The sequence below is a fragment of the Glandiceps talaboti genome, chromosome 17 (genome assembly GCF_964340395.1).
Source record: "Glandiceps talaboti chromosome 17, keGlaTala1.1, whole genome shotgun sequence".
In the NCBI taxonomy this organism is placed as follows: Eukaryota; Metazoa; Hemichordata; class Enteropneusta; family Spengelidae; genus Glandiceps; species Glandiceps talaboti.
In genome coordinates, this window is record NC_135565.1 from 19,046,308 (window position 1) to 19,063,856 (window position 17,549).

Sequence of the window (17,549 nt, forward strand, 5' to 3'; positions counted from 1 at the left end):
TCTCAGACCGGACCGGGGTCTCACACGATCACAGTCACTCTATCGATGTCCTTCAGAAACTGGAGAGTCTGAGTGTATGCCACTGAAAAATGACAGCCGAGGTCATGAAGATAGAGGCACATGACGCTAAGTTACACCCCTTGGTTTACAGAGAAACATCAGTGATCAGTGAATAACCCAACCTCGAAGAAAATTACCGTTTGAGAAATTCGACACAGCGTTTATAACACGTCTCTCCGACGTTTATCATCGCACCACTACTGTTCATCATGGCTTACTCTACAAAGCTGTCTGGATCAGATCAGATAGTCTTTCATTCTTACACTTCACTTGGCCAAATTTCCCTCACAAATTCTACTTACCAGGAATGAATTAGTTTTCCTAACAACCTAGACCCCGTTCACCGATGCTAGATGCCGGCTATGTCCCACTAACTTCCTCGAAACAGTCGCTTTTTAAAGAGCTATGCAGTTATCGCCCCTCGCACAAAAAACTCTACACTTGTCACTGAAAGATCGCATACGTAAATTATATCCTACTAGGGTCAAAGGTCACTCCATTTTCAGTTCTGCATCAACTCGGAACGTTCATTCGCAACTGAAACTGCGAATCTATACTTAATAAATTTCAGCGGTGTAGACAGGCGGGTTTGAAACCTTTGTCTAATATTTTCGAGAAGCAAAGATAGATAATTATTAATAAAATTTGTTTCTTTACAGTTGTTTATTTATAAACCCACTGCTGCATTTCTGTGTACAAAGTTCGAAATTCCCGGTGAAAGATTATATGTTTTGGGAATTTCACCATCTCTATAGCTATTCAAAACAACTATTTTCACCCATTTTTCATTCAAAATTATTTTTGAATTTTATTCGTAACCAAACACGTTTATTAATGTTCGTATGTACAATACACAAATGCAAAACTAGTGACTGCATTGAAGGTATTCCCCCAACATGGCGGAGTCAAGTAGCGGGTTTCGTCTTCAGGCTTTATTTTCGAAAATTACCACAAAATATCATAACTATTGCGAATCATACAAAGAATGGGTGATAAAGAATCCAGAAGTTGCTTCTCAAATAGAGCACACTGTCAGAATAATGTCATTTCTTGTCGCAGGTAAGGACGCGCAGTCGCTGAATGTTTTGTTTATCAGATTATCTGAGCTAAAGTGGTCACGTGTTTGTGCACTACTGTTTCTAGCCTCTCGGTCTCGATGCTAGCTCAGTTCCAATTGATAATGGATTTTAATCCAACAATGAATGGCTGTAGAGTCAAGCTATGTATAGACAGAGCAAGACTTTGTCCATTTACTCATACAGACACACAAATATCATTTATTTGTATCATTATATCAAATTGAAAATAAAATTTCAATTCTCAAAAAACAAAATTGTTCAAAAATTACAGTACATCATAACTATTATGCTAAACTTCGTGATTTTAAAATTTGCTGTTTGGTGTGTTTTTTCCTATTAGGCCGATTTGAGCAATCACAAGAATTAGCTGAACTAGGTAAGTATTCTTAGAGTGTTCACAATTCAGTGGCATGAATCATGGATGCATGAATGCATACATGGATGTACAGACATATGGTTGTCAGTTATACGTATGGTCCAGCTATTTCATTCTTTATAAAATAGTGTACATGTAAATGTATCATTAACATTGATGTATCATGATATTGTGTTGATGCATTGTTGGGTGATTGATTGTCCTTACAGTAGTTTGGTAACTTAATGTAGATAGAACAAGTTGCTGGTTGGCCTACAATGTAGATTCTATGCTTGGCATTGATTTGTAGCTGTAAGATGTGGGTAATAGCCCAAATGATCTAGGCTTTGAATTATGGGTAATAGCCCAAATCAACTACGAGTATAGAATCTCTAGGCCGAGTTGTTGGTTTACCAGTATTTGATTATAGGCCACTTTGATTAGGATTAAAATCTATGTGTGAAAAACATGTTTCATGGAGTTATAAAATGTTGGTGAGAACAAAAGAACGATCCCATGTAATCCTTATTAAGATAACACACCTGGGATTGAAACATGGCCCTCTAAATGTGAGGATTTGGGATTGAAACATGGCCCTTTAAATGTGAGGACCTGGGATTGAAACATGGCCCTTTAAATGTGAGGACCTGGGATTGAAACATGGCCCTTTAAATGTGAGGACCTGGGATTGAAACATGGCCCTTTAAATGTGAGGACCTGGGATTGAAACATGGCCCTTTAAATGTGAGGACCTGGGATTGAAACCTGGCCATAATAGGCCATTGCAGACTGCAAACAGGAAATTGAGAATACAACACCCTCGCTCAAATTGGGGGTATCATCACCTCATAGTACCGGTTTTTAAGAGCTTTGTTCCTTGGTATTCTGTAGAAGTGTAAATCAGGGATGTTTTTCATATTGTTCAGACATTGAGGAAAGCAGCAATGTTCTATGATTAACCAAGTAACCTACAATGTATATGTATACCCCAAAGTACATGTACACACAGACAGGAAGTAGAGCACCACCATGGCAAATTTTGGAAAGGCCTATTGAAATACATAGACTGCCATACATAGACAGAGTTTGAATATTTGGATTGTAGTTCATTTGATGCTGAGTTGTATTATTTGAACAGTCACCTCACTTAATTTCACATCGGTAACTTTAATAAAATGTAGATCATAACCCTTTAGTTAATACAATGGCACAATATGGTGTCAGTATGATCCCTAACAAAGTAACAATGGAGTTATGTAAACATTCTTGTAATTTCTAAGTTGTACTTAATTGGATGTATATCATACTCCTTACCACTTTAATTCTATGAAATTTATCTCAAAGCATCCATGAAACCCAACACTTTCTAAGCTCCCCTTATTTCACTCTATGTACATGTATATGTGCTGTCTCATTTAAGGATGCATTTTCTATCATTTTGCTCTAAAATGGGGTCTTTTTTGAGCTGAAGAATCTAAAATGGGGTCTACCCTACATTATTTTTGAGTTTGCTTGGTCTAATATGTGGTCAATTAGCCTTTACCAAATCATGAACTGTGCCATTAATTGCCCCCAAATGGTGCCTCCTGAGGGAAAAAATACAAGAGTAAAAACAACCATTTCCTTTATGAATTATATGGAACTACTACAAATATATTGGGTCTAAAATTCGATCTTCTTAAAGTGACGATATGGATGAGGTTTGAGTGTTTGTATTGGATTTTTAATTTGTAAAATAATTTTTATCATGGGATCCTACTTGAAAAGTCCACATGACACAACATATACCAAGTCTTTGTTTAAGTCACTAAATTGAAAAAAGCATAATAAATGTGCACAATGTTATTGTATGCATGATAAACTTTTTACACATTTTTTTAGCCTTTTGCAATTTATTGAGTTACAAACACATTTATTCAATGTTGTTTCACATTGATTTTTCAAGTAGGTAGCCATGATAAAATTGTTTTGTAAATTAAAAATCCAAAATAAATACCCAATCATCATCCATATGACCACTTTTAAAACCTGTAATGATATCAAACAGGGTACTGGTTTGGAGTCAATATGGGTCTAAAAATAGTGTCTGGGGTTGGCAGTATTGGCTGTACACCCCTACCTGAGCTGGCCACTGGCTTCTTAGATTAGATATTTATGTATCATACAGTCTTACAGATTATAACTTTATGAATCAATCTTTTCTGTCTTTAGTTTATGCTGCAGCTAATTTGTTGGTCTATGTAAACGATGGGATTTTGAGGAAAGCTGCAACATTTAAACTAAAACTGGTAAGTTTGTACTCCATGGAGTATGTTGACGACCTCAAACTAGTTTGTTTGATCTCAGTCTTTAACATGATAGCACATCAATGGAATTCTTCCTACCCAACCAATGAATGATACTGGTAATGTCAAAGGTCATGGTAAAATGATTAGGGTGTTGAGATAATGCATGTGCAGCAATATTTAGCTTCGCTATCAGTGAGGTCAAAGGTCATAGCTAATATGCAGATAAAATGATCCAGATACATGTATAATAAGTATATGCAGTCTTACATGCATGTATGAATATATACAATTGTATATTGTACAAATGTTGTAGTTCAACTTTGTTAATGGTATTTGATAGCCACAGGGTAAATTTTGTTGTATATGCACTATTTAAAAGTCTATATGTGCTATCAGCAAAGGTCAAAGTTCACATCAATTGTAGATAAGGTTAACCATATGTCATGCATGTACATGTACATATATTGTAGTATCATGGAGTTAAGCTCTGTAGTGTCATTATAGATGCAGGGTCAAGGCTCTATTTCCATGTATAAAAGCTTGGTGTAAAAGTTACAGAGTTAATCCCATTGAATTCATTCTTGGAGAATTCTACATGAGATCTCTAGGAACGTATAAACGCATAGCTATTTTAAACCATCAAGTATAATAGTAAAAAATTATAACATTGATTTGTTGGACATTCTACGTGTATACATACATGTGTAAATGCTGTATATTCTCTTTTGACTGACGGGCAGACGTCTTGCACTCCTAGCTTATATACTTCAACTTGCTAGTAGTCAGGTCTCTGAAGGGTAGATGTCTTTCACTCTTGTACTTACTGGCAGTCTGGTCCCTGACAGACATTTTATCAGTTAGCTGTGGTTAGAAAGCATGTGGTTATACCTTGTGTGTTTGCTAGACTACCAGCAACTATTCCGCATAATTGACATTATACTCTACTGAAGTGAAAGGAGTGCATATTAATGTTCTTTCAAGGGAAGTAACCTATCAGAGTATCTAGGTGCAGTCAGAGTTATTGTACCATTTACAAATGTAAGTACAAGCTAGGGAAGTCACAGTATGATAGTGTATGCACTACCACTCACTACTAGTGAGACTAGATGAGGCTCTTTTTTTAAGTGTGGTATAATTGTTACGTCCACATAGGATACCTTAATAAACAATAACATAACATAACAGTTAACCAATAGAGGAACTACCAAGCCAAAATATATATTGCAGGGCTTGATATTAACTTTTTTCTTTGGTATCCTAGTGGGCTACCACTTTCAGAAAGAGGTAGCCAAAGGATGGTGACCAATAGTTCTATATTCATGAACTGAAAACAGAGTTCCTCTATTGGAAATATGTGTGTTATTTAAAATACTTTCATGTCTGTAAATCTTCCATCCTTTAAATCATCACATAATCAGTGGTAGTCTAAGTGGGCTACCAGCTGCAAATTATGGTAGCCATATGACAAGAATTGGTAGCCTGTGGACACAGGACTACTGTTAATTTCGAGCCCTGTATTGCAACTATATTTTGTATGTAGCATAGTTATTGGGTTGTTACACATGTCTTTAGTCGTAAAATTTACAATTTACAAATATTTTTTTTGACAGCCACCACCATCTCAGTACCGATTAATGTCCTGGCTGACTGTGATTGAGTATGTAGAAGTCTTTGCAGAGATAGCAGCTAGACGATTGGCAGGTGAAGTGGGAAGATGGATTGTAATCCTAGCAATACAAATTATCAAGTAAGTTAACCATTCCTAGCTAGTATGATATTACAGTACATACAACAATAAATACCAGTGAATTTGGTTGGTGGCAGGAAGGAGGCAAGTTTCATGCAAAGATATACAATCCCTTCCTATGATATTATTACGGTACATACAACTGTGAATAAATACCAGTGACTTTGCTTGGTGGCAGGAAGGAGGCAAGTTTCATGCAAAGATATACAATTCCTTCCTATGATATTATTACGGTACATACAACTGTGAATAAATACCAGTGACTTTGCTTGGTGGCAGGAAGGAGGCAAGTTTCATGCAAAGATATACAATTCCTTCCTATTGTAATATTACAGTACTTACAACTGGTGAATAAATACCAGTGACTTTTTGCTTGGTGGCAGGAAGGAGGCAAGTTTCATGCAAAGATATACAATTCCTTCCTATTGTAATATTACAGTACTTACAACTGGTGAATAAATACCAGTGACTTTTTGCTTGGTGGCAGGAAGGAGGCAAGTTTCATGCAAAGATATACAATTCCTTCCTATTGTAATATTACAGTACTTACAACCGGTGAATAAATACTAGTGAATTTGGTTGGTGGCAGAAATGAGACAAGTTTCATGCAAAGACATACAATGTAATCAGTGTCGCTGACTGACCAAAGCATAGACACCACAGGATCCTGGATCCCAACCACCTATGTGTACTGATTAGCAAAATTATGCGTGATAATGACTGAGTGATACTGTTGACACTAAATTCAAAATACTCCACACACTGAAAGTTCATTTTGCAACATAACTGACTTTCACAGACATAAACAAACTGATGAGAGCATCACCTGAACCTAAATCAGAGGTACTTGGTATTGTTTCTGTGTCATGTACATGTATCTTGTGTTTAACTAATTTTGTGTTTTTGTGAAGTCTTTGCTTAGCTCACTTCATTCACGTGAAGTCACTGCTATTGATTTGAGGGTTGTACATATATCTTAGATTACCTGCATCTTTGTACTTGCATATTATTTGTGTTTTCTATCTAGAATATTTCCTTATACATATTGTTGTAAATATTTTGCACTATCCTGCAAGGTGTGTATAAGGCAGATATCTTTCATTCCCAGTTCCCATTTTTTCCGTGTTTTGTTCAATAGGGCAGCATTAAGAGCCATTCTCCTAATTTTCCACAAAGTTGGGCTCCAATCTCTCCTTCCATTGTTTCCGTTAAACCGACAAAGAGATGTTGAAACATCTGAGGAGACTGACAGCAGCACATCAACAAACAACACATTCAATGAATCAGATGTAGACAGAGAGCAGGACTTTAACGAAGATTTTGAAAAAGTGTACAGAGAATGTGAAGAGAGAACTGAGAAAGGTGCAATGACGTTTACTGGTAAACGAACTGGTAGAGTGGTCAGAACACTTGATGCAGGTAAGTAGAGCCAGTGTCAGTAAGGGTTAATGTAAGCATTATGTTACCACATGATAATTGTACACTTCACTGGCATTACGTAACGCCAAGTTGACTATACATCCATAAGTTAGTGGGATATTCCTATGCACACATTTTCCTTTAGTCATGTTTTGGATCCTACAAATGTAATTATTTCTTTTTCACATGTAGCCCCACCATTGAATAACAGAAGCTGGAAACTGCCTATTGAAAAAGAGTCCGAGACGGAGGAACCATGGACCAATTACTTGCCACCAACACAGTTAACAGGGAAAAGAATTATAGCAGAAAGTCTTTATATAGCACGACCACTTGTGCACTGTATCCTTACAGTAGTGTGGGTGTGTGTGTATCTGCCATTGTCTGTCTGTCTGTATGTCTGTATGTATGTATGTATGTATGTATGTATGTATGTATGTATGTTTGTATGTATGTATGTATGTATGTATGTATGTATGTATGTATCTATGTATGTATGTATGTATGTATGTATGTATGTATGTATGTATGTGTGTGTGTGTGTGTGTATGTATGTATGTGTGTATGAATGTATGTATGTATGTATGTATGTATGTATGCATGTATGCATGCGTGCATGTGTATATATGTGTGTACATGTGAATGACTGTCTGTATGTCTGTACATACATCTATTTATGTCTATGTGTATGCATTCTTGAGCGTGTGTTCATGTTCATGTACATGTTAACAGTGTATATGTAAATAGTGTAACACCTACCTAGATTGTCCTCCCTGTGTAATGCTGTGGACAATAGTTTTAAGTTCTTTAAAGTAAATTTTCACTTTTCTTAACTTGACTTTATCATAGTGGCATCAATGTTTAAGTGTGGACAGTTGTCATGGAAACCATGGTTTTTGTCATGTGGCATGGACATATCAAGGTAAGAGGTCAACTGATACAATATACATAAACTCAGTATATGTAATATGTCTATACTAGAGTAAACAGTGCTCAATACATACATGTATGTAGAGTGGTATAAGTAACACAGTATCAAGTAAGATACACAGGAGCCGTTACAAAGTGTTTCATACTGTTGTGATCATCAGATGACTAATGGTATAGTTCTATGAAGTTCGGAATTTCAAAGTTCAAAAATTCCTTTTCACGTGATGTGGGTGCCACAGTGGAAGTTTATCAATACACGCCGTACATATCTATTTTGATGTCGGCACTTTGATATTAATTCGGAATGTTTATTTAATCAATTTGATTTGTCAGCATACATATATATGATATATAGCTTTTCTGCCAGGCAGAGGTACACCACTTCGTTACATTCGAATAGGAAGTTGCATGTGTGATGACTGACCAGTCATTGCTATACTCTTGGCCTTTCTCCTTTAAGTTCCAGACATGTTTTGATACCTCAGTACAGCTGTGGTGTCTCTTATTAGTGATGGATTGTTTGTAGTTTGCATGATGGGTTTTGAAAGTGTATCCGCAATGTATTGTTTTCTGCTATTGTCTGTCTTGACATTAGCACTGTATACGATGTTACTAAATAGGCATTTTCCTCCTTGGGGGCACATGTTCTTGTTCTGGCAGTTACAGGCTACATTTGTATATATTCGTTGCTTTCTTCGGGGGTTCAATGATCTTTTTATTGTGTGCTCTTACAATGGATGACAAGTTCCCCATGCAACTATAGCTCACTTTGACGTTACCTCTGTTGAATATTTTGTGCAGCTTAGAGCCCTTTGGGAAATGCTTGTCAATAAGGTGGAGGAATTGGTTTCCGATATTTGATTTGACGTTTTTACTGTATGGTGGGTTAAACCAGATGTTATTTCTTCCTCAATTCTTCCTTCTTACTTTTTCACCACCTTTACTTACATATGTCATACCATCTTCATACCCGCTATTATTGAGTGCTTCTGTATAGATAGGGGCTGCAGTGTTGAACACACTTTCATCATAGGAAATGTCAGATAGCATCTTGCTTATTGCTGCAGGAAGATGCTTGATGATTGATGGTGGGTGGTTCAATTTAGAGTGAACATATACTGGGTGGTCATTCGGTTTCTCCTATGGGTAGTACTTTGCACTTTTAAGATTCAATGTGATATCTAGGTAGCTGACAATCTTCAGATTAGACTCTATAGTTATTTTCAAGCCAGCATCATGGAAAATCTTGGTGATATCTTTCTTCATTCTTTCTGCCTTCCTCCCTGATATATTTTTGAAGACAGACAGGCCGTCATCTCTGTATAATCCAATTTCCTCTTTATGGTATTTCTTGGCAAGGGTGTTAAGCATGTAGAGGCTAACTAGTTCACATACCTTAGCGCCATCATAGCTACCCATTGTTACGTCGAACATATCCTTGTTATCCCTTTTGATCCATGGTACATTATTGTCAAACAGGAGTGATTTTCTTGCATGCATAATTTTCTCAACATCCTGGTCTGAGATTTCTGTGTGTGCTGTTTAGCGAACATTATAGATTTCCAAAGAAGATCTTCTGTAATTGATGGATAAAAATTTACGATATCGAAGACAACAAATGTGTGCCGTGATTTATCTCGCAAATTTGCAAACCAGTTGATTACTGATGTTGAATTACACCATTGATGTACTCCTGTTCATGATCTGATGCTATCATTCATTCTGTCTAGTATTATCTTGCTTACTAGACCCATTTCACTCTTTGTTGGATTAATCAATCTACAGGTTGGAATGTTGACAACATTTTCCTTTTGGTCTTTCAAGGTTATGAAGGCCTGTTTTTTTGCCATAATTTCCATTCTGTCGTCAAGATTTACGTCAGTTGCTATGCATTTTGCTTCGAAATTGATATCATTGTACGAACTCTTACTTGCTATTTTGAATGTCTTTGAGATTTTCTTGGAATAGTTTATCATATTGTTTTTTATATACCTGGTAGAATTCCTTGTGTTGTCATCAGGGATGAGCATTTTTCCTGATTTCTTAATTGCCTTGATATCTGCATTGAGCTTATGTTGGAAAGTGTCAATTGCCTGTCTGAATTTGATGTTTTCCATCATAGTCAGCATATCTTCTTCGAAGGGTTTCATACATCCAATCTGGGGAGGGCATATCTTTGTCCTGAATCTGTACTTCTCTTCCTTGGGGAGTTCAATGTCACTTTCTTTTTCCACGAGGTGTAACGGCTCCTGAATATCTTGCTTGATACTGTTATTTATTTATACCGCTCTACATATGTATTGAGCACTGTTTACTCCAGCATAGACATATTATATATACATTTGTTGTCTTCGATATCATAAATTTATATCCATCAATTACAGAAGATCTTCTTTGGAAATCTATAATGTTCGCTAAACAGCACACAGAAATCTCAGACCAGGATGTTGAGATAATTATGCATGCAAGAAAATACACCCCTGTCTGACAATAATGTACCATGGATCAAAAGGGATAACAAGGATATGTTCGACGTAACAATGGGTAGCTATGATGGCGCTGTCGTATGTGAACTAGTTTGCCGCTATATGCTTAACACCCTTGCCAAGAAATACTACAAAAATATATCAGGGAGGAAGACAGAAAGAATGAAGAAGGATATCACCAAGAGTTTCCATGATGCCGACTTGAAAGTAACTATAGAGTCTAATCTGAAGATTGTCAACTACCTAGATATCACATTGAATCTTACAAGCAGAAAGTACTACCCATATAGGAAACCTAATGACCACCCAGTATATGTTAACTCTAAATCGAACCACCTGCCATCAATCATCAAGCATCTTCCTGCAGCAATAAGCAAGAGGGTATCTAACATTTCCTATGATGAAAGTGTGTTTAACTCTGCAGCCCCTGTCTATACAGAAGCACTCAAAAATAGCAGGTATGAAGATGGTATGACATATGTTAGTAAAGGTGGTGAAAAAGTAAGAAGGAAGTATTGAGGAAGAAATACTATCTGGTTTAAACCACCATACAGTAAAAACGTCAAATCAAATATCGGAAACCAATTCCTCCACCTTATTGACAGGCATTTCCCAAAGGGCTCTAAGCTGCACAAAATATTCAACAGAGGTAACGTCAAAGTGAGCTATAGCTGCATGGGGAACTTGGCATCCATCCTAAGAAGAGCACACAATAAAAAGATCATTGAACCCTGAAGAAAGCAACTAATAAAGCCAGTAACTGCTGGAGCAAGAACATATACCCCTAGGAGGAAAATGCCTATTTAGTAACATTGTGTACAGTGCTAATGTCAAGACAGATGATAGTAGCAAACAATACCTTGGTTTAACGGATAACACTTTCAAAACCTGTCATGCAAACCACAAACAATCCATCACTAATAAGAGATACCACAGCTGTACTGAGCTATCAAAACATGTCTGGAACTTAAAGGGGAAAGGCCAAGAGTATAGCATTGACTGGTCAGTCATCACACATGCAACTTCCTATTCGAATGTATCGAAGCAGTGTGACCTTTGACCTGGCAGAAAAGCTATATATCATATATGCTGACAAATCAAATTTATTAAATAAACGTCCAGAATTAATATCAAAGTGCCGACATCAAATAGATATGTATTGACCAACTTCTACTGTGGCACCCATATCACGTGAAAAGGAATTTTTGAACTTTGAAATCGGAACTTCATAGAACTATAATGTTCGTCGTCTGATGATCACAACAGCGTGAAACACTTTGTAACGGCTCCTGTATATCTTACTTGATACTATATATATATAGTATATATATATAGTATATATATATATATATATATATATATATATATATATATATATATGTATGTATATATATATATATATATATATATATATATATATATATATATACACACACACGTAATTATTAATGACTTCTGATAGACTCTTAAGATGCATGTAATTATTTGCAGTGCTTCTATAATCTTTTTGTGATTTCAGTCATGTTGAAACGCTGTGACAAGACACATACTATAATTCGTCAAAGAGTGTTCAATGACTTTCTGAAATTATGGACTTTTATTTCAATTAATAGTTTACTTCTAATGGAGGATCCGCAAGATTTAAATGTTAATGAAAAAGCTGAGTTGAGAAGAAGGTCAATATATATGTTATACTATCTACTCAGGTCTCCGTTTTATGATAAATTCTCCAAGTAAGTCACATAGTGTTTAGTTTATGTTTTGGTAAACTTTTTGTGTAACTTTATTATAAGTACTGCACACAAGCTGTCCATTTTATGATGAATTCTCCAAGTAAGTCACATTTAAGTGTTTAGTTTATGTTTTGGTAAACTTTATATGTAAATTTATTATAAGTACTGTACACAAACTGTCCATTTTATGATGAATTCTCCAAGTAAGTCACATTTAAGTGTTTAGTTAATGTTTCGGTAAACTTTTTGTGTAACTTTATTATAAGTATACAAGCTCTCTGTTTTATGATAAATTCTCCAAGTAAGTCAATTCTCCAAGTAAGTCTCATTCAGTGTTTAGTTTAGTTTATGTTTCGAAACATGTATTATTTTAAGTACACAAACATTCTGTTTTATGATAAATCCTCAAAGCACACAGGGTTTAGTTTACTTTTAATATATTTTGATATATCAATATAATATATGAAAAAAATGATGACACATGGCAGTGTTGTAAATCACTTATTTTGACTGTTGTACCCAGAAATAGTACAGTAAGACAAAATAGAAAACCAGCAAATTAACCTAAGCAAGAGATGAACAGAATTAGACATACACATGATACTATAACTATACTTGTATATACGAGGTGCATGACCCTCCCACCCCCACCCCCACCCACCCATCCTGTTAACAGATCTATTTACAATTTTACATTTTTCAGAATGAAAATTCTCTTCATGCTGCAAGCAGTGGCAAACAAAATTCCTGGTGCCGGTCTCATAGTTAGTAAGTATACCACAGCACAACCAGACACCTTACTCACGCAGACATCGCTCTCACAGTATAGTACTATAGCCAGACTTTATTGATATGCAGTGTTACTTTTCCTAGGGTATTAAAATTACCTGGAATAGTGAATGGATGTTCATTTCTTTCAAGCAATTTCAGTGACATTTCCTTCCTTATTCAGTCAGTCAACCAGTGAAGCAATCAATCAACCAATCAGTCAATCAATCAATCAGTCGATGCTCTATACAGTGCCAGAATCTAACACTTCTAATTATCATTCAAATCTAACCAAACTCATTTATTTCATTTCAGGGCCTTTGATAGAATATTTACCATACTGGCAGCAAGTTTACTTTTATACATGGGGGAGCTAGAAACAGCACTTGTACATCAAAATACCAAGTGGAAGATTGTATTCAACATCTAAACTTTATGGGGAGACTTGAAACTGTATTGTCTACTTATAAGAAAATGTAACACTTTTTGCATGTATCAAGCTCAGTCCATCTCCAGGGTCTTTGAAACCGTTCACTACATTTTTTTCAACTTGATATTCACACACATGTTTTTATCTTTTCTATACTACATATATTTTTAGTGTGTTAGCTTGATGAATGATATTGTCACAGAATGGAGTAAATATGAACCATTGATAAAAAAAAAATGAATGTTGTACTTTCACTTGCTTTTCTACTTTGGTGAATATATAATTGCAACTAACGCCTAATCACTTGCAATTGTACAGTTATAGAAATCAATATGTCTTCGTTGTGTAATGATGAAGACGTTATTGCAATTTGAAATATGAAAGGCAAATTAGGTCGTGTGTTAGAGGAGAAATGAAGATGCCTTGGTGTTTCACCCACTTTTTTTTTTGCCTAAGTGATTAGTGAGACATCGAAGGGAAATAAGAGATCATGAAGTAAACGGGCTAGTTTTATCAATATACCTAGTACCTATCATAAATCTGAATGTCTGCATGTGTGTAATATCCATAGAATTAATCCTAGCTGGTAGTGTTTGTTAGGTCTAACTAAAAAATTGTGCAGTTCCGATTACACTCAATTTGAGAATAATAGGTGGAGGTAGATTATTAATTTTATGTTTTTTATATATATTTTTTTCATATATGAGTGTCTAGTTCAGGTAGTTATGTTTTCCGTTGTTTTCCATATGGTCTTTGTATTATTGGTTTCTTCTCATCAGATGTACAGCCATTACAAATTGGAAGAACAGTTTTATACGGTCTTTTTAAGTTGAAGTCATTTTTTGCATTCACTATTTCTTGTGAGACTTCACAATTTTTGCGATTTTATTATTTTTTTCTCGAATATGTAAAGAGAAGTTTAGAGTTGGTATGAAATAGGTGGGGTCAGGTAACCGGAACCAAACAACATTTTTCTAGGCCTTATCAGTGTTGCAGTTAATTGTCTTTTGAATTCTCTGATGAAGCAATAATGTCCAGCTTGGTTGGATGTTTACAACTACTTTTTTTTGCACTCGTTTATTCATAGCCACTACACTACTTTCGTGTATGGTCTATGGTTTATTGAGAACATCATGAAATCATAACACGCCAGTCACTTTGATGGTAGGGATACAAAATATAATGAAATGTCAAATAAATTAAACATTCCTGTGAGTCGAGTCATACATGTAATAATAAAGACGAAAAGAACACCATAAATACAAAAGGAATGATGTATGAAGAAATGAAGTATTCAAATTCTTTTATTAAATTGAATTTTTTCCCAAAAAAACCCACAGTACTGTTTTAGAACCATTTGACAGTGACAGTATTCTCTATGTTCATAGTATGTGGCTGTACATATTCAAATTTTCTGGTCTTGGAAATGAAAATGTGAATAAATACATAATTTTTTGATTAAAATGATTGAATATGTATTGTTTCTTGGATTACAGTGACTTGCCAATAGACGGACAATTAACAGTGTTCATGTACACATTTGAGTGATGTCTCGAGTAACTTCTAAAGCTATTGCACAGTTTTCTATTTGACCTTAAAGATTAAGCTCAAGATCAATTGTGATTTGATATCAATGATATCAGATGTTTTAGTTGTCATAATTTTTGTATTCAGAATGATTTTGTGTGCCTAGAAATCATGATTGCGTTTTCTCAAACTGTTGGAAAATCACTTGGAACTGGAGCCAGACAATGTAGATGATTTACACCGGTGACTACTATACTGTGAAAATCTTGACCCGGCACATTTTGACCAGACACATTTTGACCGCCATTTTCAGTCATCAGGTGCATTACACCTACAAACACATGATGGTGTACAAAACAGCAATAAAAGTAGTGGATTTTAATGAATAAATGAGTTAAAATCTCTGGAGAGCCAAAAATGTGAGATCACTATCAAAGCATATAAAATGTAGTATAGTACATCTTGAAATCAGATCTGCCAGGTAGTAATGGTCGTCTGATGGGGCTGTGCGCATGTTTGATTATCGGTCTTTCCCTAGACAGTGGTTGGGGAATTCACCGACTATGGTCTTTCAGAAACTTGAGAGCATATCTACGAAACATTGTTTGACCTGGTAAGTTACACATAGTTTGTTACGTAGGTAAATAGAGCGAGAACTACAAAAACGTATTAAGTGATTTCCTACAGGGTATGGGGGGGGGGGGGGGGCTACTCCCCTTATTTGAGTATACCTATATGTGCCGCCCCTTTGGGGTGCGTTTTCTAGCGCTTTGGTCTAAAATGGGTGTTTTTTTCGAGCTGAAGAGTCTAAAATGGGATCCCCTTTGCATCATGTTTTATTTTGCTCGGTCAAAAATGTGGTCCATCGTCTTCAAGTTTACCAAATCATAACTGCCATTAATTGCCCCAAAATGTTGCCTCGTAAGGAAAATGTATTTGGGTCTAAACTTTCATCTTTTAAAAACCTGTAATGGTCTAAAATGGGGTATTGATTTTTGGTCAAAATGGGTCTAAAATGGGGCCTGGGGTTTCCAGCACTGGCGTGGCCACACACCCCTACCAGAGCTGGCCACTGGTACCACCTCCATGACAGGGATATTGATGAGTGATTTGCACTGCACCATAAGGGACTGAAGTACAAGTTGACAATAGTTATTTCATTAAAGAAGAAACGGCGAATATCATCTCCAAAAGATCTTGAACTATGGAACACACCTATGAAACACACAGATATAGTCATTCCTTGAATACTTGTCACTTGTACTTTCTTTTTCAATTTGTTGGACCTAATAAATGAAAGCTCTTTGAGTATTTTGATGATCAGTTGGCCAATGATTTCAAGGAGTGATGGAACGGTCGCGTTGGTGTCGCCCTACCATCGATAAAATTAGTGAGACTTCTAAGTTAGGTACATTCAGTCAACCCAATCGCAACACTGGTTAACGGTTCCGGTTAGACTCAGTGTAGGTGTGCCACCAACGGCCATACCTTGAAACCCGACTGTGTCCTTAGGCCTGATGTCAGAGTCTACTGTAGGTAGACATACTAGTACTACACTTTCGCATACCAGTAAAGCGTAAAAAAAAATTGTGTGGTTCCGATTACGTTTAATTTTAAAAATAGGTGGGGTAGATAGAGTTGTTATTTTATTTTATTATATTTTTTTTTCATGTGTGTGTGTCTCAGTAGTTCGTTTTCCATTGTTTTCCAAATGGTCTTTGTGCATTCTTTATTTCTTCCTATCAGATGTATAGCCATTACTAAAAATTGGAAGAATAGTTTAATATTGTCTTTTTAAGTTGATGTCAGTTTCCGCACCCTCTATTTCTTGCGAGACTTCACGATTTTCGCGATTTTATTATTATTTTTCTCGAATACGTAAAAAAAAAAAGTTTAGGGTCGGCGTGAAAAACTAGGTGGGGTCGGGTAACCGGAACCAAACAACTTTTTTTTTATTTGGCCTAAGTAAGAAAATCAAAGTTCGCCACCGCTTTGTACTGAGATATGTCAATTAACCATGATATCCTCATATACTCATGCATTCAACCTATTCATTTCTTTCAAGGTTTTCTTCTGTTTGTTGTTGACAGTTGAGTTAGCTGACCGTTTTCATACGGGTGAGCTTTCTTTCCTTACAAAAGCAAAACTGTGCTGAAAGGACATTCTGACCCCAGTGCGGGGTCATCCAAGATCGAGTCATTTACGAATACACTAGATAGTAGTTTTGTTGTATTTTTGGTCACGAATTGTCTATTTTTCATGATTGTGCAGTTTTGTGCCAAAGTAAACTATACTGTACTGTACTGTACTGTACTGTACTATACTATACTGTACTATAATTACATATACATAACATAGCGGCGATGATGCATGTACGGTGATGATTCTTTACAGTTCAGTGAATACCAGCCCGGAGTACCAGAATAGAAACAAGATGCACCCTTAAATTTGCCATATACGTATATGTGTTCCACATCCACACTAAATAAATAGTGACTCACTGGAATTTATATGAACGGGTCTGACAAATTTTGATAGCATATACATCGTAATTTGTGTCACAGGATATAGCTGCTTGGCGACAACTTTGCAATCTGTGAATAACCCAAGGTTAACCGATCGGTACATGTTCATTGGCACGAACAGACCAATAACTTGGTAAGGGGTCAAAGGTCATAGTAAGTCACATAATATAAAGTCGAGGCACCAGCACTTCCATCATTCAAA

General features: G+C 35.9%; 1 protein-coding gene across 1 annotated transcript; it reads left to right on the plus strand.

The window, feature by feature from the left end:
* The first annotated feature begins 947 nt into the window (after positions 1-947).
* Positions 948-14,663, plus strand: LOC144448306 (peroxisomal membrane protein PEX16-like). Its single transcript, XM_078138493.1, has 10 exons — positions 948-1,119; positions 1,480-1,515; positions 3,706-3,782; positions 5,393-5,529; positions 6,668-6,948; positions 7,141-7,290; positions 7,798-7,870; positions 11,978-12,097; positions 12,801-12,865; positions 13,181-14,663. The coding sequence occupies exons 1-10, from the start codon at positions 957-959 to the stop codon at positions 13,240-13,242; spliced, it is 1,164 nt and encodes a 387-aa protein (XP_077994619.1). The 5' UTR covers positions 948-956; the 3' UTR covers positions 13,243-14,663.
* The last annotated feature ends 2,886 nt before the right edge of the window (positions 14,664-17,549 follow it).